The sequence below is a fragment of the Metopolophium dirhodum genome, chromosome 9, assembly GCF_019925205.1.
Source record: "Metopolophium dirhodum isolate CAU chromosome 9, ASM1992520v1, whole genome shotgun sequence".
In the NCBI taxonomy this organism is placed as follows: domain Eukaryota; kingdom Metazoa; phylum Arthropoda; class Insecta; order Hemiptera; family Aphididae; genus Metopolophium; species Metopolophium dirhodum.
Window position 1 is genome coordinate 30,280,636 of NC_083568.1, and position 22,448 is coordinate 30,303,083.

The 22,448-nt window shown below is 28.5% G+C and overlaps 3 protein-coding genes across 8 annotated transcripts; 2 read left to right on the plus strand and 1 right to left on the minus strand.

Moving 5' to 3' along the window:
- Window positions 1-5,451: 5,451 nt before the first annotated feature.
- LOC132952737 (vesicle transport protein SEC20) lies at window positions 5,452-7,885 on the plus strand. Its single transcript, XM_061025143.1, has 5 exons — window positions 5,452-5,915; window positions 5,985-6,169; window positions 6,929-7,036; window positions 7,285-7,406; window positions 7,482-7,885. Exons 1-5 carry the CDS (start codon window positions 5,844-5,846, stop codon window positions 7,667-7,669), a joined length of 675 nt encoding a protein of 224 aa, XP_060881126.1. The 5' UTR covers window positions 5,452-5,843; the 3' UTR covers window positions 7,670-7,885.
- Window positions 7,886-8,522: 637 nt separating this feature from the next.
- LOC132952738 (uncharacterized) lies at window positions 8,523-10,210 on the minus strand. Its single transcript, XM_061025144.1, has 3 exons — window positions 9,967-10,210; window positions 9,726-9,912; window positions 8,523-8,731 (listed from the first exon to the last, which is right to left on the minus strand). Exons 1-3 carry the CDS (start codon window positions 10,063-10,065, stop codon window positions 8,667-8,669), a joined length of 351 nt encoding a protein of 116 aa, XP_060881127.1. The 5' UTR covers window positions 10,066-10,210; the 3' UTR covers window positions 8,523-8,666.
- Window positions 10,211-10,458: 248 nt separating this feature from the next.
- Window positions 10,459-21,817, plus strand: LOC132952380 (gamma-tubulin complex component 6-like). Of its 6 annotated transcripts, XM_061024672.1 has the most exons (19): window positions 10,460-10,558; window positions 10,705-10,752; window positions 12,007-12,155; window positions 13,958-14,026; window positions 14,083-14,160; window positions 14,222-14,305; window positions 14,362-14,439; window positions 14,517-14,597; window positions 15,441-15,515; window positions 15,582-15,639; window positions 15,754-15,999; window positions 16,561-16,725; window positions 16,798-17,099; window positions 17,164-17,389; window positions 17,467-17,650; window positions 18,597-19,147; window positions 19,207-19,398; window positions 20,581-20,753; window positions 21,207-21,817. In XM_061024672.1, exons 4-19 carry the CDS (start codon window positions 13,977-13,979, stop codon window positions 21,496-21,498), a joined length of 2,835 nt encoding a protein of 944 aa, XP_060880655.1. In that variant the 5' UTR covers window positions 10,460-10,558; window positions 10,705-10,752; window positions 12,007-12,155; window positions 13,958-13,976; the 3' UTR covers window positions 21,499-21,817. The 6 variants fall into 6 exon arrangements, with proteins under 6 accessions (XP_060880654.1, XP_060880659.1, XP_060880656.1 ...); XM_061024671.1 differs by having other exon boundaries at window positions 10,459-10,752; XM_061024674.1 differs by lacking the exon at window positions 12,007-12,155 and having other exon boundaries at window positions 10,466-10,558.
- The last annotated feature ends 631 nt before the right edge of the window (window positions 21,818-22,448 follow it).

Here is a 22,448-nt window from a genome sequence, read left to right on the forward strand (position 1 = left end):
TCTTTTTCCAATATTTTAAAATGTAATACAAGATTCCTTCTAAGATTATCTACTTAAATCAAAAATGTCTAAAAAAGTCAAATTGAATTTATATGAGCGTTTGAATTCAAATTTTTACAACATTAAATATATTCATTCGACTTCTCATGTAGCGATTTTCTCATTTTGTTGTAATTCAAAAACAAATAATTGTAGATACAGTTGTGACGGCGCGGAGGGGCAAAGCGTCGCTCGGAGCTTCGACATATACTTGGAGCGTCCATGCTTTTGGCGGCAAACCCTTTCCGCATTCGAACAGACTGATTGGTGTTCGGTGTTGACCGCCATAACCAAACCGTCCCTGTCGGTTGTCTCTGTACTTGCCTCATGCCTTACGTATACAGAATGACCTATAATGCGGGAGTGTGCAAAGTGTTAGCGAAGTGAACACCCGTGGCTATGTCACCTTTGTCCCTACACCTGCGGCTGCCCCATAAGTCGTTGATGTTGACCACATGGGTCACCGGTGAGGTGAGTGTGGTGGGTGGTGAGGTGGTATAGGTTTGGGATTTAAGAGTGGGTGCTGATAGGTGGTGTGGTGACGGAAAAAATTCGTAGTTGGTTTTTCGTCGTTACGAGTTATCGAACTGATGATGGCATAATTTTTCTCCGTCCGTACTACCGAAAATATGTGATGATGGGTGACGAGAGGTGGGTGGAGATATCCAACACGAAGTCAAAAACGCCTGATATGCGTCGAAACACGCTGAACGTAAATGTTATATATTTCCGGATAGTTGTACATACGGAAAGTGTAGCGCGCTCACCGCACGATAACACCTACCGACTCTGATTCGGATAGGCCAATATTTACGTGCGGGGCGCGAGCTGGTTTTAAATCAGCACAAATTCCGTGAGTGATTGTTTGGACGTTTTAGTACATCTACGCATTCTACGCGCTTGCGTGAGTAACGAAATTGAATTCAAATTTAATACCACCCATTATACAGTGACCCGCGTGTAACCTACTGTACAGCAGATCTACATGCACTTGCCCACCTACTGTACAGGTTAGGTTAGGTATGTACTATCTGTGATTCAGCGAAAACCCCATTTCAATACAAGGTCATCGAACTGAAATATTTAGTGGTACCTCTTAGCGTGAACACACTGTAGATAGATTGCTTCTAATTATTAGACCACATTAAATTTAGCTAATATTTTTAAAGGAGAAAAGTGAGCTAGCGGATTGCATCAGCTAGTAAACGCTACTACATTACTGACAATTACCACAGTGGATCTACTACACAAACGGCGTCTACGGTCTACGTCAACAGGTTAATACAACGCGGTCGGGTACATTATTACATTTTTATTACATTATTACATTTTTATTACATTATTACGTTATTAAATTATAACATTGTTAGTACATTAATACATTATTATAGAACCATTGATTATTTATTTTACAATACGGGACGAACCCTTTAATACATGAATACATATCATCCATGTACATCTACTTGGCAGTTATCACGAAAATTATATATTATGGGAAAATGCATATTAGACCTATTATAATAAGAAGTACACTACCAAAAACGTGAATGTGATAATAATTAACTAAATGGTTGAAATGTTTTTTTACGTGATACCAAACCGAATGGCGGCGGCGTGGACGACCGTAGATCCGCGGTCCGTACATCTCGTACAACTCGAAGATGTCGGGCTTCGGGGAAGTTGCAGGCGAGGATCCTTCACAGTCAAGTTTGGGAGCTGGACTTGGAGGCACGGGCGCGGGGATATTCGGAATTGATACAGTGCATGACCTGCTGCCCTCCGGCGAACCACGTGGACTCTTTAACAACTCTGGAGCATCGCCATCTGGATTTGGACGCACGGGTATATTCAGCGTGGATTCACACGGCATGCCCTCTAGCGAAATCTCGGAATCATGATGTTTCGTGTTATCACTGGTGACCTGCATACACTCTACATTTGGCGTTGATCGGCTGCAGCCGATCTCTGCAAGTGTCTCGCCGCCATCCAAATGTTGACACACAGGGATATTCGGCGTGGATGGACACTGCCTGCCGTCCGTAAAACTTTTGGATTCACCGTGTTCCAGTCTTCGAACCTCGTTGCTGACCTGCCGAAACTTTAGATTCGGCATTGATCTATATTCAATCACTGTCGCTATGGCTGAGGTATCAGTATCGACCAGGGCCAAGTTCGACGTAAAGACATATCTTTCATGCACCCGTAATGTCTTCAAAATGCAGCTTTCGGCCAAAGGCTTGGGTGGATTGTTTCGGAGGTCGTTGAAAACCTGTTCCATTGTTTCATTCTTGGACTGGATGTGAATGTCGGACATATTAATTTGTCTTTTAATATATAGGCAGAACAATTAACATACGTTTTAACTAGCTGACTGCGCTGACTGACAAAATATTAGTAATGAACGCAAGAGATAAATATTTACAACTGGTAAATATGTTACATAGATACGAATTGTTGATTTTCCAAACGTTAATTTTCATGGCAACGTTATAATATGTGTACGATAATTATTTATTAAAATTTTTTTAATTATAGGTACCTACTGATCAAAAATACAAAACTAAAAGTTTTTTTTATTGTTCAACTAGTTTAAGAAAACATTATTTGATGTTTCACATCTGGCAGGCGTCCCGCAACGGCTACGGTTTTTTCATTATAAAAAACTAATAATTTGTATTAATTATAACAATAGAATAATAATATTATTAATTATTCATCACTAATATGAAGGATTTTTCACAACACATTTTAGATTCTGATCGAAGCAAATTATATTATATTATATTAGATATTATTAAATATTAACCTAACCTAAAGATTAACCAAAATTTGAATTTTTCATTTTTCTCTGTGAAATAGAAACGATAAAATCAAATCACACACACAAGGTTAGGTTAGGCATATGAATGAATGCTTATTATAAACTGTACAATATTTATAATGACGCATATAGTTAAACAAATCCTTTAATAATATATTATACGGTGGATGATGTAACAACTGATGCGCAATATTAGTCATAATTTATAATCATATTATATTTAATCATAATTCATAATCTGTTTCTGAAAATGTCCAGAATTAAGAAGCAGAGTTTGAATCTTCGTTCTAGACTTTATAGTTCTTACAGTCCTTCTGGATCTAGCAGCAGGTGGTAAGTCTTCATAACGATTGACAATCTGTTTAATAGAAGTTTATTATATTATAATCAAAAATAAAATAAAATATATTATAATTATTGTAAAATATTTAATACCTATCTACGAGTATAGTCTTTTCTGAAAATCGTAATAAATACTAAAAAAAAATTGAGGTGTAGGTAGGTATAAACATAGGCGTGTTTACGGGAGAGGCAGGGTGGGCACTGCCCCCCCCCGGCAGACTGTGCTTCCAAAAAAAAAAATGACAGGATAAAAAAAAAAGTCGTGCGGTGTGTACCCTGCAGTACCTATAGATTTTGATTAATTGTAATTTTTTTAGTTACGCATTTATTAACTAGTGATTATATTATCATATTATAATATTATGTTCATCATATTATAGTTTTATCAGTTGATATCATTCAATTACCGGTTATAATTTCAAAAATGTTTTTAGATATTTTACGACTTGTTAAAATAATTTAAATTTTGTCAGATACTCAAAATATAATATATTACCTACTGATTAGTTAATAGTTTTACAATTTGTATGTTGTTTACCTTGTATAATGGATGGGAAAAAAGTATTGTTATTGTTTTGACAATGTTTATACTTTTAGATCATAATTAAAAAATACTCCTATCATTGTGAATTTTGTAACATAAAAAATGAATGTTTTTTCATTTCTAAAAAAAAAAATAGGTTTCACAGTTTAAACATTTGTTGTGCCCCCTCGGTCACTAAAGTCTGAACACGCCTATGGGTATAAAAAATGTGTACCTAATTTAATAATAATATGACCTACCTGCATTTTGTGTAAGAATAAAGTGTTGCCCGGCGTATTATATAGGCAAAATAGGTACATTACTGCAGTTTCAATATTAACCATAATCATTACGTCATTTCAGCTTATCGCAACTTTGTTCGCCGATAGTGTGGTCGCTCACAAACCAAACCACATCTTACTCGACCGTAAAATATACCCAAATACTTAACTTAACAAAAGTAATGACATTTTAAAAATAAACTACATTACTTAAATAAATGTTTTTAGGCTGACAAACCGTCTCTTTCGAATCGTTTTTCAACATTTCATTCGTTGCTATCGATTAGTTCGTAAGTGGTCCACTACGGCGCGCGCTATATCATGGTTTGCACGGCGTCTATAGAGTCACAACTACTGTACAGCAAAGCGTTACCCTCTTGCCCACTTTTTTTTTTTTTATCTAAAAGAAGATTCCTTACAGGTTACAGGCTGCATTGAACTCCGATTTTTTTTATTTCAAAAAATGTATAAAATAATTTGAAAAAAAAACTTAAACTTGTCTTATTTTTAAAGACATTTAATTATAAAGTTTGAGATTAAAATATTTAAAAATGGAGTTCAATGTGGACACTAGCCCAGAGCCAATTGTGAAATTGCAGGTTCAATTAAAGCATTGCATGTATATGTACACTGTTTACAGTTTTTCACCATGATTGATTAAAATCGTTTTTGAGGAATCAACAAGGTAATGTTAGATTGTCAGGACTTACTTTGATGACTTATCGACTTATTGACTTAGATGTTAAATTCGTAGTAAGATAACATTAAAATATATAAATAACACTGTCAATATTTTTTAAAAAAGAATCAAAAAAATAATTTTACTTAATAATTATAAAATTAAATTGCGGAATTTTTATTTGCACAGTATATGTCATAATTATAAACCCCCAGCTCCTTAAAAAATGTATGGCTATGTTCGTGCTATGCTTGACTCGTGATAACTGATAAATTGACCCATAGTGAAAATAATTCGTATCTACGTCACTGTCACTCTCTATCAGATTTTTTTTGTATGGTGTTGCACAGCAAGTCGGGGGATATTTTCGATTAGCGGAGCGGAGCGACGGCGCCGAGGAGCGTAGCGACGAGTGCCGCTAGCATGGCATCACTGACGTGACTTATTTCGTATTGGTGTCACTGCTAAATCCCTGGTATAGCCCTGGTATGTAATCCCTGATGGTTGGTATTAATCATGAACTAAGATAGTTAACTAATCTTAGTTCATGGTATTAATTTGTAATTTTTTTATTTGAGGTTAGAATTCGAACTCTTGATTAAGGTTATCAATTATAATTTCTTATCACGGGACCCAACTCTTATCACGGGGCCCAACTGTCCCCATCCCATCATTCAGGTAACTACATAAGTATTCTTATCAATAAATTATTATCTTTTGATAACATTGTTGATTAAAATCACGGTCTTAGATAAAAATGATAACTAGATACATAAAACTTGAAATGTGTAAATGTGTTACAAACTTACAACTTACAATTCGTATCACGATGACATCACTCACATTAAAAATTCAAAACTGAATTCAGTTTTTACTTTTATATTAATTTATTTATTACACACGATTAAGAGACTTACATTTAATTATAATTATTAATTACTATGTTAAATTTCCGATCTAGTGATTTATTGAAAATTATTCAAGTCGTTCTTGATGCATTTGAGAATTTATAGATAATCTTTATTGTTTATTTTTAATTCATAGAAATAGGGACATTGTTCTTTGAGTAATTTTTATTGGCTTGTCTGTTTGTTTATTTAATTAAAGTTAGTGTAGAACGTCACTACTGTGTTGTTTAAATTATTATATTTAAAGATGCTAAAAGAATTGAGCACAGTCAGAGAATGCATTGTAAACACAAATGTGACATTAAAGTCTATAATACAGGTAAATTGTTAACAATACTGTATTGTTTTCAAATATATACTTAAACTTATTTAATGATTTAAAATGTAGGACATATATTCGTGCGATGGACCTATTGAATCTCTAACACAATTAAATGCTGATGGTAGAAATCAAATAAACGTATTTAGAAATCTAATAGAAAACTTAGAGCTGTATGCTCGAGAAGCGGAAAGTCAACAAGAACGATCAGAAGTTGTAGAAGAAGCCCGTAATCAGAGAGAATATTTAACTAGGTAATTTAAAGTGAAGCTTAACCTTATACTAAACAAATTATTTGAAATATAAGCACTGCCTATCTAAATAAAATTAGTATGGTTATTTCTACTTTACGGGACACCTTTTTTTGTTGCAATTTTTTTTTTTTGAAACTGATGTGGTTAAATACACTGAAAACGATAGTGAAGGCAGAATTTGGCGCTCGGGCATAGTCTTGAAGTTATGACACTTCAAAGTTAGTATATAACAGTGGAAAATGATAAGTGTGGATATATGGTGGTTACCGTTGCATAGCAAGCAGAAGGATATTTTCGATTTTTTTGTCTGCGCGCAGCGCAGCAAGCGAGTGGCAATGCGGGCGTCTCAAAGCCCTAAGAAATGGTATGCTATAATGTAGAAAAGTTCCATAAAATCATACAATTTCATAGAATTTCGATCATTTTAAGTTATTTATATGTGTGTCATTCTGTAACGTAACTTCTATATTTATATTTTGATACATTATTGTGCGAAAATATACGAATACAATCAATTATATGTATTTTTTACATTTTTCATAATTTATATTTGATGCTTTAAAAGTGTTAGACCTTATGCTAAGGATATTAAACAGAGATTATAGTTTGTAGGATTACATTATAATGTTTATTATTATAATTTTTATACGGTTTCTGTTATTGGGAGATATCTATAAAATATATTGATTTAATTGTACTTAATTTTTAAAAATATAACTTTATAATTAATATTTATTACTGTTTATTGCAATTGTATAGTAACATTGCTTCATTCAGAAAGGCAAATGTAGAATGTATGGCGAGGATTCACAAAAAATCTAGTGAACAGTTGTTAGGTACAAGTAAAGAAGAACAAGTGCGACATAAGTAAGTTGTACTTTTAGCAGAAAATAAATAAAAGTATTAATTTTGATTAGTATTTACTATTCAAGTATGTTACTTATTTTTAATGATTCAATATCTATAAAAGTTGAGAAATCACTTTTATAATTTTATAATAATTAGTCACTTATTAACAACATTTTCTATAGTTGAATAACTTATATAGATTTTACTGTTTTAACAAATTAACAATATTGGTAAATCTTTTTTTTTTTAACAATATTTTGTTTAAGATTGAAAATGGATAAAGAAAATTTATTAAAACAGTCATCAACTGTTACCAATCAACTATTATCAGTCAGTAGACAATTAGCAAGCACATCTCAACAAAGCTTGGACACTCTTGAAACTCTTTGTTAGATCATAATATTAAATAATTTTGTATTCGTCAACTAGAATATTAATTATGATTTTTTTTATTAATTTTCAGTAAAGTCATCTTCAACTGTATCTAATATAAGTAGTGAGATTAAAAATGCCAAAGGAGCATTAACTCAGTCTGAAAAACTTTTAAACAAGTATGGACAACGTGAAACAACTGACAAAATTATTATTATGTTCGCTTTTGCATTTTTTTTATGTGTTATTGCTTATATTGTTCAAAAACGACTTTTTTGACGCTAAAAATTTAAATTTAAAGTGTTCTAAAATTTGATTGACTTTATATTTTGCAATATGTATGTATATATATATATATGAATATGGTATATTTTTTATGATTTACCAAAATGTTATGTATTTAATTTTCCATGATTGAATACAAAAAATGTTGCTCTATTGCAACAAAGATTAAAATTCTATGATATGTTAATAAACAATATTTATGTTTTATAATTATAAAGTTAAATATCTAGTGTTTTTAATCACATGCAGTTATTATCAGCAGGTAAATTAAATATTCAAAAAGATTTTTTTAAATTCATTAGTTTAATTGATTTTAAATATTTGTACAGTAAAGTTGAGTAAACTTGTGTTTACAAGGCTGAAAATGTTTTTGAGTACAAATGTAAAAATTATTTTACAATATTTATATAATTATATTATGTTCTGTGCCTTATGGGCATAGATTTTAAATACAAAGATGCAGCATTGATCCAAAACTGTGAAACCAATATCCAGTCTTATGCACAGTGTAGATAGACAATGCCGCATCTTTATGTTTAATATCTATATTGGCCATTTTTTAAATATATTTGTTGTAGACCTTGTATAGTCCACTATAGTAGTCTAAAAAGACAAGTATACAGGTAAAAATACATATATATCTTAATTCATTTTTTTTTTTTTTTTAATATTTTTGGCCCTATAGGTAGATTAGTACATAATAATACAGGCCTATGAGTTCCTTTATTACAATTAATGAGAGGTTTTTAATATTAAATTAATGAAAGAAAACCAACATTTGAAATAGTTTGATCTTCTACTTATGTAAAATTGTGTTGATTTGTACCATGTAATTTTCCAAACAAAATTAGATATCGTGACATAATATATTTTAAAAAAATGAAGAAGTAATTATCTTTCTTAGAAAATAATTATTAAGACAATAAAGAGTATCAGTACTTAAATACAAAAAAAATTATTATTAAAGTCTGAATCAACGATTCATTTCTCTTCATTGCTTCAAGGGGTTTGATAGGCTGTATATTAGTGAAACTGCTTCATTAAATTGTGGTTTCTCTAAAAAAAATATAAAAAACATTAAGATAAATTCACTAATTATTGATTATTAAGAGATTACTTTTAACTATCCATAACTAACTACTTGCACAAATAAAATTAGTGAAAAATAAAAATAATAACTTGAAATCAGAATAATAATAATAATTAATTTTTCATAAATTTTAGTTCTAGATTATAATATTAATGATAAATTAGTGAAACATCCAAGAAAAATAATTCTAACTAAGCAAATTTGTTAGTTAGTCTTGTGTCAGAATGTAAGTCCCTCAATGATTAGGGACACCAAAATCAATTCTGGCTCTAACAAGAGCTGTTTTAGCTCTGTAGTTGGCAGGATTGGCTAAAGAAAAGGTGTCAATATACATTATACTGAGGCATTAAATCACGATTTTTTCCACAACTGGGACACAGTGAATTCATGTTTCAATAATTAGTGATTTAACGGATGTGTTAACAAATTAACGTAATACGTAAATAAAATAATAATTATAAAAATGAATCCAATTTTCTGCTTGAGAGTTGAGACTGCAATAATAACGTTAATAACAGCAAAACACTGTATTACTGACAGAATGTGAAAAACAAGTCACTAACACACAGTTGCGGTTCATATTTATTAATACTAATCAGTTATTGGTCGTTTCTGGTTAACTGTGGAAAATACGTCTGAATGTCAGATAAGCATTTGTTTTATTTATAAACCATGTTTATGTCTATACTCTATATGAATATGACTATTTATATATTTATTTATTTGATACGTTGTGTCACTCAATATTTTTCAGAACTGACTATCCACTATAGGTACCTACTCGGTACCCACCCACCACCCCTTTTAGCTGTGAGACATTTGTCTCACAAAAATCCTCTCGCGCCGCCACTGTACTGAGCCCCATTTCGTTAAGGTCGTTATTGGGAGGTTTGATAAAAATTATACTATTATGTTTATGATGGGATTACCGTTCCAAATATCCATGGATTGTGTACTTACCAAAATCATCAGTTATTGATGATGGTAAGTTGTAGTAACTTTCTCCGGCTACAGTTCCTTTATCTTTGGCCAAACCATGCACTTCTACCCATCCGTCTAGAGCACTGTCAATTGGTTCATGAAAATTAACGGTCACCACTTGGTCGTCTGTTGTTTGCATTGTTAAGGTTTTACCATCGGGACTCACCTAAGAAAACAAACATTAGCATACAAATGTCATGTAAAATGGTATGTACTATACCTTCAACACGTTTCCGATTAATGTTACAGCCTTGTCGGTGAATTTCTGCAAGAAAGAACCGTTAACAAACGCCCGTGTAGGTATAGCCACAGATTCCATGTTATTTTATTTTTGCACAGTAGTTATACAAATTACAATTGAAAATTTCTTTTAGTGACCGACTTGTGTTTGAAGCGGCTGCGAGTTGTTTTAGTCACTGAATAGTGAATACTGAATTGTAATTAACACTTTACAGTTCTTATCTTTGCTTTATGTTTATGATGTTTTCCCGGTTTTTCACCTTCTTATCATGGCTTTGCGGTGTTACTATCTATTTGCTATTGTGGTATAAATCTTAAACATAACCACAGATAACAAAGATAACAACAATACAGTGGTTGGTATAAACCATTGATACCTTATGTTATCTCTATAACCAGAATAAAGGTAAATTTCATAGTATGATTATAGATAACGTAAAATAGTGATTATTTATTATTTAAATAGATATTAAACGTAATATCAAAAGTTAAACTGTCAATGTAGTCATACAAAACTTTTGAAATTTTGAATATCAGAATATGTACGAAGATAATGACACTTAATAGTTAAAGTAAGGCTCTGTATACCTTATAGTGCCCTAGTTAGTTAAGTTAGCTACTAAAGTTTAGAATCTCAGTAAATACCAAATAAGTTAAGAGTGTTGTAGCTTAGTATTTTCTTGGTGCATTAAGTATTGTTTAACTTCACTACTTCCAGATTCTAATATTCAAATTGTATGGAATACAAATTAAGTTTTTCATCAAAGTAAGTATTTGTTTTTGATTTTATTAGTGCAACTAATACAATCTTAGATATGCATGAACAATTTAAATTTATGGGGCATATTTCTCAATATATTTTATTTTAACACGTTCTACATTTTTACATTGACAAATTAATAATCTTTGATGAATATATTGAATATTTTATTATAATTTATGGAAAAGTTCAATGGACAATATATAATATAGTGTATATAAATATTTCCTGTGTTAGGTATATTCAAGAAATTTGGTTTGCTTATGCATAGTACAGTTCTTGAATTTAATATAAAATATTTCTGAATATTATATAAAAGTATTTTCAAAGTATTTTTGTTTTGCTAAAAACAATTCATTTAGGTATTTCAAATACCTATTTTAGATACATTTTCTATAGAGAATAAAAATATAATTTTCGTATTTTTCTTTAGATATAATTTAATACCTACTAATAACTATAAATCTTTAGAACTAAGTTGAGTCATGGGTCTGGTAGGTGAATTGCGGACATTTTCTCCCCGACTGTTTTTGGCGAAGAAGGACATTTCCCCCCTCCCCCTCCCCATGATATATTATTGATGTGGACATTTTCTCCCCAAGTTGACTATTTAATATGAATATATTTATGCATATTGTCTAATATTTTCAAATATTTTCATAAATATATTAATTATAGATGTATATTTTTAATCAACTGAACTACTTGAATCATATTCATAAGCAATTATTAAATTGTTAAATATTCAAACTGGTACGGTTTTAACAAAAAATAAAATAGTAAATATGAACAAAGGCTAAAAAAATATTTAAATATTAATTATTAAGAATATGACAAAAGAATCAGAATTCAAATGTTTTTTACAAAAGTATCATTTTTATGTCTGAATTTTTAACCATTTTTATTAATTATTAATTATATTTTACTTAATTCTTACTTATTTTTCTTTTAATTTTTATTGTTTCAAGTAAGTAGTTCAGTTGATCAAACATAATATATATTTATAATATATCATATTTATGAGTATAAAAACTAATTTTATATATTTTATATTTTATTTAAAAAAAAATTCATATTAAATAATATTAAATTATTAGTAATTAATTAACATTAAAAAAAAATGGAGGGAAAATGTCCGCATCAAAAATATATCGGGGGTAAAATGTCCTACTAGTTCGAAAAGAGTCGGGGGAAATGTCCATTTACCGTGGTAGGTATATGATTAATTATAGATTTGTTTGTTTATTATATTTTTTGCAGATTTTAAGCAAGCTGTCTTATGGATTTCTCTAGTGTTGAATATTATATTATTTTGTGTGTGCTAATTGTTCCAGTCTATTATTTTTTTCAACTTTGGGCATGGCTAGGATGGGAATTGTTTAAGAATAATTAATCATCAAAAATAAAACGTAAGAGTAAAAAATCTTATTTAATTTTGTACCAAAAAAAATTATCTCAAATTTTTTGATTAGTTACGTTTGCTAAAATTTTACATTAAAATAGTGAAAATTTCTTTTATTAATATACCTATTATATAATTATTTTCACTAGATGTGTATAATCTATAACAATTTTCTTATAGATTGCTATCCAAAAATGAAAATACCATACTTAGATAGAGCAGAAATTGATTAAGAGGACACTACATCTATCTTACAAAGGCATAACATAGCAAATTGTACGTTCTGAATAATTTAAAATTAAAATCTAAAAAAAAACTTATGGGGGTCACTAGATAATACTCTTATTTCTAAAATTGATAAATGTTCTTATAATAAAATACCCGAGTATATAGATTATTTAGAACGTACAATTTGCCATGTTACGCGTTTATAAGACGGAGCAGCGTATGCGGGTGTTTATTCTCCTTGTAACTGGTAGATTGTTATATTTGTTTGGAATGAGAGCTTGTGTAATTGAAAAGCAAGAAATACAAAAAAAATATGTGCTATGTATGCAATATGCATATTTTTTAGCGTACAATCTAATTAGCTTATCCTGGGGTCTAGCGTTTTGCTTGTTATTAACAGTATCTTGTTCAACCGATACTCGTAGTAGTGATTTCTTCTGTATATTAATGAGCCATAGGGATAACTTTAGGAACACTAGACTTGTTTAATATTAAATGCTTTGTGGAGACAGTAATTATTTTGTTTGATATGTGTAAATTATTATGGGTTACATCAGTGCCGTAGCCATGGGATAGTGCCGTGCCCCCTCCCCCCCAAAATTTTTTTTCGGCTTGTTTTATATTATATTATATGTTTGATAAAAATTAAAAGTTAGGGCTGTCAAAGCGAATCATTTTTAAGTGGTCGGATTTAGGAAGTATTGTACATTCATCGTTAGTGCTGTGTACAGTGACTGATCATTAGTGTGTATGAGTTCCTCGAACGCTTTATGCAATCAAAGATAAACGACGGCTAAGATTCTTGGACCTCAGTAACGTACATACGTGCAGTCATGTCTCTATATTTTGTGATAAAAAAATGTTCAACTCCCATATGCCACGAAACTCCCAAAAAAGCGGAAGAAGAACCCAGTACCAAAAGCCATATTTTAATTTTGAAAACATATTTGAATTCCTTTATCTCAGATTATGGATTTTTGATTTGTACTTTGTAGTATTGTTTAATTAGTATAGTACCAAATAAATTTTCTTTTTTTTTCAGTCACTTTTACTTTGGTATTACTAAAAAAAAATTTGCTTCCTACAAAACTCAGACATAAAGGAGAGAAATTCTTATATTTTTTCAATATTCAAATCGGACTTCTGGAAGCATATTTTTTTTCCGCTTATAGGTCTAAATCCACAAAAAACGACCAGCTTTCAACAGCCCTAATAATCTTGTATTTTTTTTAGTACATTTTAATAATATTCGAACAAAAAATGGAATGTTTGTTTACAACACATTTTGATATAATGATAATATATTCATATGCTTATATTAATGAACACATTAACCTATGGTTTACAATAGTATTAATACATTGTTATATTAAATATATATATATAGTCATAAAAAGAGTAGATACACTTTATGAACAAAGGGGTCATATAATTAGATATTATAGCATTTCAAAGGCTAGAGAAAAAAATTAAGTGCCCCCCAAAAAAATTTTCTGGCTACGGCACTGGATGGATTACATGGATATAGCCAATGTTTAATAGTTAAAATGTATATAAATATATTTTTTTTTGTGCATCTAGAAAATAATAATCAAACACAATGTCTACTACATGCAGTTCAAGAATTCTAAATATTTTAAATGAAGAAAAGTAATATACATTTATTTTATATTTAATAAACGTGTTTAACATAATTATAATTACAGAGAAAATTCAAGTTTATTTGAAAAAGAAAATTCTGTGTATCCTGTTTATAACCGATCAGATGTTGTAGACAGAGAAAAGTAATATATAGTTGAAATGTATCAAATTATTTTAGTTAACTAAATGCAATTTTGTTTTCAGAAATATCCCAAACATATTTATTACACCAGAATGTAATCAATTGGATTGTGTTTTGTACCCATCGAGTTTAACAAAAAGAGAAAAGTATTATGCTTTAATTAAGTTTGTTTAAATTTGTTATTTATTTAAATATTTTTTAGAGCCATTCCCGATATATTTGATTTCAATGCATTTCAAGCGAGTTCTACAAATACTTTCAATAATACAGATAAATTATTGTAATTCACTTTATATTTTACTAACCTTACATTATATATATTTATTTTAATATACATGTATATTTATTTGCTTACAGTGATTATCCTAATTTATTTACCTTGGACAAGATATATTCAGAACCATGTGGTTACAAAAATAATATCTGGGAAAAATATGGGTAAATGTTTTTTTTATAATTTAAAAAAATTAATTTTATTTAATTTATCAACTGTATTATTTTATTTATTTTGCTATTCATTATATTTTAACATATTTTACAACTTAAGTGCATGTTTGTTTTTTCTTTATATTATTATTCATAATAGTTATACACAATCTATAAACATAAAATGTATAATAATTGTATGTGATAGAAATACATAATGTCAACTGTTGTTATTACATGAGAAAAAAGTCACCCATTAGCCATTAGAAACTCTTTTAACAGTGGAGTAAATATATTTATATATAATATATATATATATTTGTGTAAAAGATTACGGAATGTCAAGGGTAGGAACACTATAAGAAACTCGCTGTCTCTACTACAGCAGTGTACATTTGTAAATTAAAACAAAGTGATTGGCTTGTTACATAATAAGGAGTATTGTTCTTAAGACTTTGAGTTTTAGATAGAGAAGTTTGATTTTTTGAGGACCGCATACTTGGACACCTAGACCAATTATAGTTAATGAAAAAGTTTGTAAACATGTAGTTTTTTATTAATACTGAGTTTTGAAGACTTGAACAATAGATTGTGAAGTAAGCATTTTTTATTGTTGTGCTATAGTATTTTGTGTCTATGAGAACTCAAAGCATGAAGATTATAAAAGATTATCATTAGATTTGTTTGTTTTCAAGTTAAACTGTGGTAGAATAATTGTAAAAATATAAGAAAAGGTTATTTGAACTTATTTATATTATTTAACTTATTAATTTGAACATTAGTGCACTAGTTTTATGTATGATTTACATTTTTATTTGTTTTATTTGTTTTATATTTTATGATTTTGTTTTATAGTAATTATACAAGTGTATTTAGTCTATCAGATATTCAGCACACTGATTGTGCACAACATTTAGAGATTAATAATAGGTAATAACTCGTATTTCTGCTATGTATTTCCCATTATTATATCCAAACTGTTTATGGTATGTTTAGGGACCATGCAAAAAAAGAACAAATATATAAAGATGATACATTTTCACTTGAATCCAAGGTAATTAAAAAGTATTTAAATGCCTTCGTTAAATAAATTTAGTTCATAAAATATCAAAAGAATAAAATGTATTTTTTAATAATATACACATTTAATATTTCATAATATTTTTAGGAGACATTTATTAGCACCAATATATCAGAAGTAAATGAATCAAATACAACTGAACAATTTTCTATCCCAGGAGAAGAAAAGATTAGTTCTGCTCTATGTTTTTGGTATATTGCCACGGGAATAAATGTGAGAGATCATAACTTAAAAACATATTTTCCTCAAAGAGAAATTAGTGGCATATGTATCATGCAAGATATTAAACTAATGTTGATCAATATGGGCACAACTTATTTTCTTGTAGATAAAGTTAGTATTCTATTTTTTAAACCTAACTTTGTCTCATATAAGAGTAACCTCAGGTGGCAACCGATATATGTTAAGTTTTGTCAGACCACACCCTCAGACTAAATCAGTTTTCATTGTCAGCTTTTGTTTTTGACAATTTGCCATAGCAGAAAAAATATTTGACCGTGTTAATCTTAGCAAAATGCAAGCTAGGTGGATGTTGGTATAATGAAGTGGCACTCAGCACGCATTAGCCATATACATTGTCCCATTGTTGGAGGGGACCTTCATATGCAGAAACCAGCTGCTTGGGGTTACTTTTATTTGAGACAGAGTATAAATGGTTTAGTTTTATTATTAATATATTAAGACCCATTATCCTATAATTGCTTTCCTCAGACATATTGTCATATTTGTGCAGGAAATTTAATATTAATTGTATTACTAATATTGATTGAAAATTGTACCAAATCATACAATACAATAAATATTATAATCTACTTCACTACCATTAATTTATTTTCATAAAATATGAATAATTATAACTTAGTTAGAAAGTTTAAAACTATGTCGTATTTTTAGGAAACACTTATGTACAAACGGAATGGAAACATTAGTATTAGTGGCTTAACACCAGAAATGTTTGAGTCTGCTACTGATCCAATTTTGGAGTGTTCTAATTTATACAAAATTATCAGTAGCACAATAACTAAATGGAAGGAAATATGTGACAATAGTATTGTTCAAGTATAAACAAAAATAAAATTTTAAAATTATTAGCAGCTTGTAAATGATAATATATATTTGTTTTATTCCCAGGCATTCATATTTTCTGTATCTAATATATTGGATGATTATGAACGATCAATTTATGCCGTATCAAACGAATCTTTGTTGTCACTTGTTGGTCGTTTATCTTTTATAGCTCCTCGCTTACAGTTGTTAGCGAATATATGTTGTATAAAAACACATGGCTGCATGGTCATTCCAGATCGTATACCTTGTGGTATCGCATTGTTGAACAAAATTCATGATTATTTGTTTGAATATCGATTCCCGAGTGATTTATTTCTGAAGATGTTGTTGTACATTTTTGAATCATGCTGCTTAGCTTATTTCAAGTACTTTGCTGCTATATTTTTTTTTATTTGTTAATTTTTTTTTAATTAAAGGATTTTTTATTAGATTATTATCAAATTGGGCATTAAAAGGTGTGTTAAATAATGAAGAAACTGGCATGTTTATTAAAGTAAAACCAGATATTGACGATGAAGATTTTGATAGCCGTATAAATTGGAATCGTTTTATAATAGATGAGAATGTAGAAGTTCCATTATTTTTAAATAAATACAAACATGATATCTTACATTGTGGAAAAACTATTAATTTCTTCAAAAAATTCAACGATTTAGTAAGTGAAAAAAAAGATTTAAAATTGTTTTTATTTGTAATATTTATAATCAATAATTATATTTAATTTTTTTTTAGAATGTGTTTTTACCAAATTTAACTTGTTGTTTCGATGCTGTTGATTCTCAGAAGACTTATGAACAATTTTCAACATATTTCAAGTATGACCCTGGAAAAAAAAATGTAAATTGTGTAAAAAGAATGTCAAACTGTTATCTATATGAATCAATTGTTGGGTCTAATTATTCAAAAGACAATACTGGTAATTATTAAAATTGAAAAATCCCAATACTTTCAAAATTTTTGGTAAAAAGCACAGAAATACTTTTTTATGTTAACCCAGTTTTGGTAAATTGCATTTTTTTATAGTTATTAAAAATTTAAATAACCATAGAGACTTGAAATGTTTATCAAATATTTACATTAGTATTTTCTAAAAATTATATAATTTTTTTTGTTCTATAGTATAGTTTTAATAATAAAACTGAATTTTTGTATAAAATACATGTTTTTACTACAAATGCGGCCCGCAAGATTATTAAAAAATAATATGTGGCCCGCTGCATAAAAAGGTTGAATAGGTTACTATATTTAGATATCCAAAATTGTCTACTTTTTCAATTTATGTATTTTAAAATATTTGTTTGTTAGTCAATAACCTGAACAATTTAATTCAACATTTTAAAAGTTGTTTTTAATAAAAAATATAGTCACAATTTTTTGGTAAATTTTCAATTTTGATATATTTAAATATTTACAAAAAAAAACCGTTTTTGTTATTTTATTTGAATTCATGAAATGTTTGAACTAATTTTAATCTATTTATATCATGATCTTATTCACACTTTTTTAAGATGTTATTTACTTATAAATTAATAACAATAGTATAAAATAAAATAATATTATAAATTATTAATATTACATACTTTGAAACTAATAAAAAATTACTTGTAGTAATATAAAAAAAATATAAAATATTCTTAGAAATAGATGCTGGTTTCTGACATGCTTTTATCACTCAAATCATTTTTTTTTTGCCATTCAATTTGAACACTCCATTAAATTAACCTATTTAATGAAGAGGTACACTTTTAACTTATTATTCAGTAAAGCAACTACCCCGGAATTTAGTTATTAAGACTTGCTTAATCGATACATAAAATATAATACATAATAACTAATTTAGTCAATATATTTTTTAATTACAGATAGTTATAGTAATACAACTGAAAATATAACCAATGTTACAGACATTAAAATATATTCTAACAACGAAAGTTATGAATTATTTCAAATACCTGATTGGACTTCAGTTAATAATATATATGACTTTAATAAACCTTATGGATTTTTTGTGGATCATAACGATTCATTAACATATAATGGAAATATTTTTGATGTTGTTAACATGATAGACTATGTACCTCATTCAATACTAATACCTGCTCGCATACAAAAGAGTGTTTGCGATAAGCAAATATTGGACATGTACTTTTCCCAAGAAAATTTAATGGAACATCTATATTACTTATCGCAGTGCTTCTTTTTAATGAATTGGTCGTTTTCATCTAAACTGTGCAAGACACTATTTGACGGTATTGTGACCAACAGACAACAACCTACTAACATCTTCAATCCAGTCAAGTTAAAATCTATTGTAGATGATGCTATTCAGGATAGTTTTCCTAGACATGAACTACATAATTTGACATTAGAGATGACTTTTATCCCAGGCTTAAATGGACTTATTGACATTTCAGTAAGTAAAATAAACAATAATCATATTTTTCTTAAGAATAATTTTTAATTTTTATTAAGGATGTGGAATGTATAGAATTAAATTATTCACCTAAATGGCCAATGAACATGATTTTGTCAAACAAAATATTATTGAAGTATAGACGGATATTCTTGTTTGCCAATAAACTAGAATTTGTTTCATGGAGTTTATTAAAAGCAAGGGAAATATTGAATGTATATAAAAATGATAAAGGATTACAATTAAGAAAGGTAATTTTAGATATTATAATATAAGTCATAGTGTAGACCAATGGAAGTCAAACGCGGAAGGAGGAATGAGGGGATAGATCCCCCCCATGAATTTTATTTCAATACTTATAACAATTTATAATTAAGTATATTCTGTAATGCATTAAATTTTGTCATATTTTTTTCAAAAAACAAATTATCTACTATTGTAAATTTTGTCAGAATATGTTTATACGTGATCATATGACATGACTATATTATTGTCAAGACTCATATTTAGGAACTAGAATATTATTGTTAATATTTAATTGGTTACACAAAATATAATATGGGAATTATCCCACTCGTAGATCGAAAATTCTCAATAACAACCAGCTCTACACTTTCCCAGAAAATTGGCCCATACAGGCGATAGTGCGATTGGTGGGTATATTTTACAATATTATGTAACTCCAGCCCCAGCTCATTAGTTGGTTGAAAACTTGAAACATTGATTGCTTATTATTTGTCATTACTCATAATATTTAGTTATCACCGTGATTTGTCTTTACTCTTTCGTACTCTTGTTTTCTACTATGTGTCTGTCTAGTGTACTTAAATGTATTACTATTTTACGGTCGGTGTCTCTTGTAATATTGATTATTTTGTCTATTTTACATTTTCACAATTAATATGTCTATTAAAAGGAAAATTACTAGCTATTTTGATGCAAGTTGCAGCATAATTCTGGTTTACCAACCTATCGATTTTTCAAATTTTTTTTTTTTTCTAAAATGTGTATTTTAGGGTGCTTTATAAGAATGTAAAAAAAAGACTACATTTTTTTAATATAATAATATATTTATAAAGTCTGTATACCTAAGTTATAAATAAAGTTTGTATTTACCATCATTTTATATTAGACATAACCTTGAATTATATTTTTAATGATAAAATAATGCATGTTAAAAAATCAGCCATATCCCCCCCATGACAAAATCATTTGACCGCCACTGGTGTAGACATTTTCATATACAAAATATCAATGTGTGCATTCCAGTGAATAATAAGCATTGTTTAATGTGGAAATAGTATCATATTGGTTTTAAATACTAAAATATAAATTATAATATGTGGCTCATTGCCCATTGGCTAATTATTCAGTCACATAACTTAGCAATATTGATACATTATTTTATGTAATTTTGCCAATCATGTTTATAGATAAATCTTTTTAAACATTGGATGAATCAATTTGTGTCATCTATTCAGCAGTATTATAAGCAAGTGGTAATTAGCACATGCTGGTCAGAATTAAACGAAAACTTTGAAAATGTAAAAAATTATGATGATTTATTTACGTATCACAAACAATACATGCATAAAATGATAAAGCGGTTCGTATTTTTTGGATTATAATATTTAATAAACAATAACATAGTTATAAGTTGATGGAATTAAAAAATATCTTATTGCTCATGTTAACTAGCATGTGTAATGTGGCAGCTCAACATATAACATCACTGCAAACCATTATACAATTTAAAGTTTACAAATATAGAGTAGAATGGTTTTTCAATTTTTTACTTACATCTCAGAAAAAGTATATTATATTTAAATTTTATTGTTGGTGCATACTGTTATGAACGTTCATAGTAGCTGGTTTCTCAGTATTAATTTATGTAATTGTTAAAATACTTCAGTCTTATTTTATCGAAAATCCATGTTAAATACCAAAAAAATTCCAGAGTTAAATTTTAAACAAATATGTCAATAATCGATTATTATATTATATTTTAGCATTTACAATCACTACCTTTACTATATTTTCTGAATTTATTTGTTTAAAGGTGTTTCATGATTGTTGGTCTCAAAGATAAACTTATTATGTTGAACAAAATATACATAGAAATATTAGCTTATTATCAAGCATTAGTGAGTGGTCAATTTTACATGAAAAATACTGAATGGTTACATTCAGAGTTCTTCTGTATGGAACAGTCTTTTTCTCGGTTTGTAAAGCTAAGAGAAATGTTTTACACGAGTGTATTGAAAACTGTGGAAACCCAGGGAAATCATTATGTAGAACAATTAGAGAGTTTAATTACTATACTTGGACCGTTAAATAATAATTTTACATGAGCAGTAATGTTAATAAACAACACTTAAGTATATTTTCAAATTGTTATTAAGTTACGAATATTAAATGTTATATTTTTAATACAGTTAATGTACTCAAAGTTTTCTAGAAAATAAGCTTCAGTAACTTTAGTTGAAATGTTATGTTATTACATGCACAAAAATGTTATACTGAAGACTCACTACTATCATGTTAACATTGTTAACTATCATATTGATTAATATGTAATTTATTGTTATTCTAGTACTAGTCTTTTGTTTTATACTGTATCATAAAATTATATATATTAACTTCCATGATTAAATATTAATGTTTCGATTATATTTTATTTATTTATTTATTGTCATACAAAGTCATATTAATATGTTCTTTGTTGAATTTAATTTGACTACAGAGGATACTCTTCGTTAGACATAACAATTTGACATAAATTGAACAATGCATTTTTATTATAGATTCATAAACTTTGCTTGTGAACCAGGAAAACTTGGCATACCCATAAAGTGTAATATTTGTTAATTATTTATTTTGAAACAAAAATTGTTGTGGACATCAAGATGTTATGTAAACTTAATCACATGTCTTGTAATCTTGTACTATATAGGACCAATATGGTAGTGACGACGCGCGTTAGAAATAATTTTCGATAAGTTTCTAATTTTGAAACAGAGGTGTGGACTATATGGTGTGGAGACGATGTCGGTAAAAAGGAGCGTGTACTGTATATTATCATTGTTTTTCATATCACCTATTAGTGTTATTTTTGTGAGCGAATACCGTTAAAAAAAATAAATAACCGACGCACCGGACGCGCAGATATCTCGCAAAAGGCGCCCGCATTTTTTTGTTCACAACAAATTACACTAAAAAAATTACACATTATAATAATATAATATTATTTTTTTTTTTTTAATTGGTCATTAAACCCGGCAACTATGGCCATTAGCTGTTT

Coding starts and splice junctions, on each gene's coding strand:
- LOC132952737 (XM_061025143.1), top strand. CDS start 5,844: ATGCTAAAAGAATTGAGCACAGTCAGAGAATGCATTGTAAACACAAAT. Junction 5,916..5,984: donor CATTAAAGTCTATAATACAG/GTAAATTGTTAA, acceptor TTTAAAATGTAG/GACATATATTCGTGCGATGG. Junction 6,170..6,928: donor CAGAGAGAATATTTAACTAG/GTAATTTAAAGT, acceptor GCAATTGTATAG/TAACATTGCTTCATTCAGAA.
- LOC132952738 (XM_061025144.1), bottom strand. CDS start 10,065: ATGGAATCTGTGGCTATACCTACACGGGCGTTTGTTAACGGTTCTTTC. Junction 9,913..9,966: donor TAATCGGAAACGTGTTGAAG/GTATAGTACATA, acceptor TTGTTTTCTTAG/GTGAGTCCCGATGGTAAAAC. Junction 8,732..9,725: donor ATCAATAACTGATGATTTTG/GTAAGTACACAA, acceptor TATTTTTTTTAG/AGAAACCACAATTTAATGAA.
- LOC132952380 (XM_061024671.1), top strand. CDS start 13,977: ATGTCTACTACATGCAGTTCAAGAATTCTAAATATTTTAAATGAAGAA. Junction 15,516..15,581: donor CATTTAGAGATTAATAATAG/GTAATAACTCGT, acceptor TGGTATGTTTAG/GGACCATGCAAAAAAAGAAC. Junction 19,148..19,206: donor ATGGACTTATTGACATTTCA/GTAAGTAAAATA, acceptor ATTTTTATTAAG/GATGTGGAATGTATAGAATT.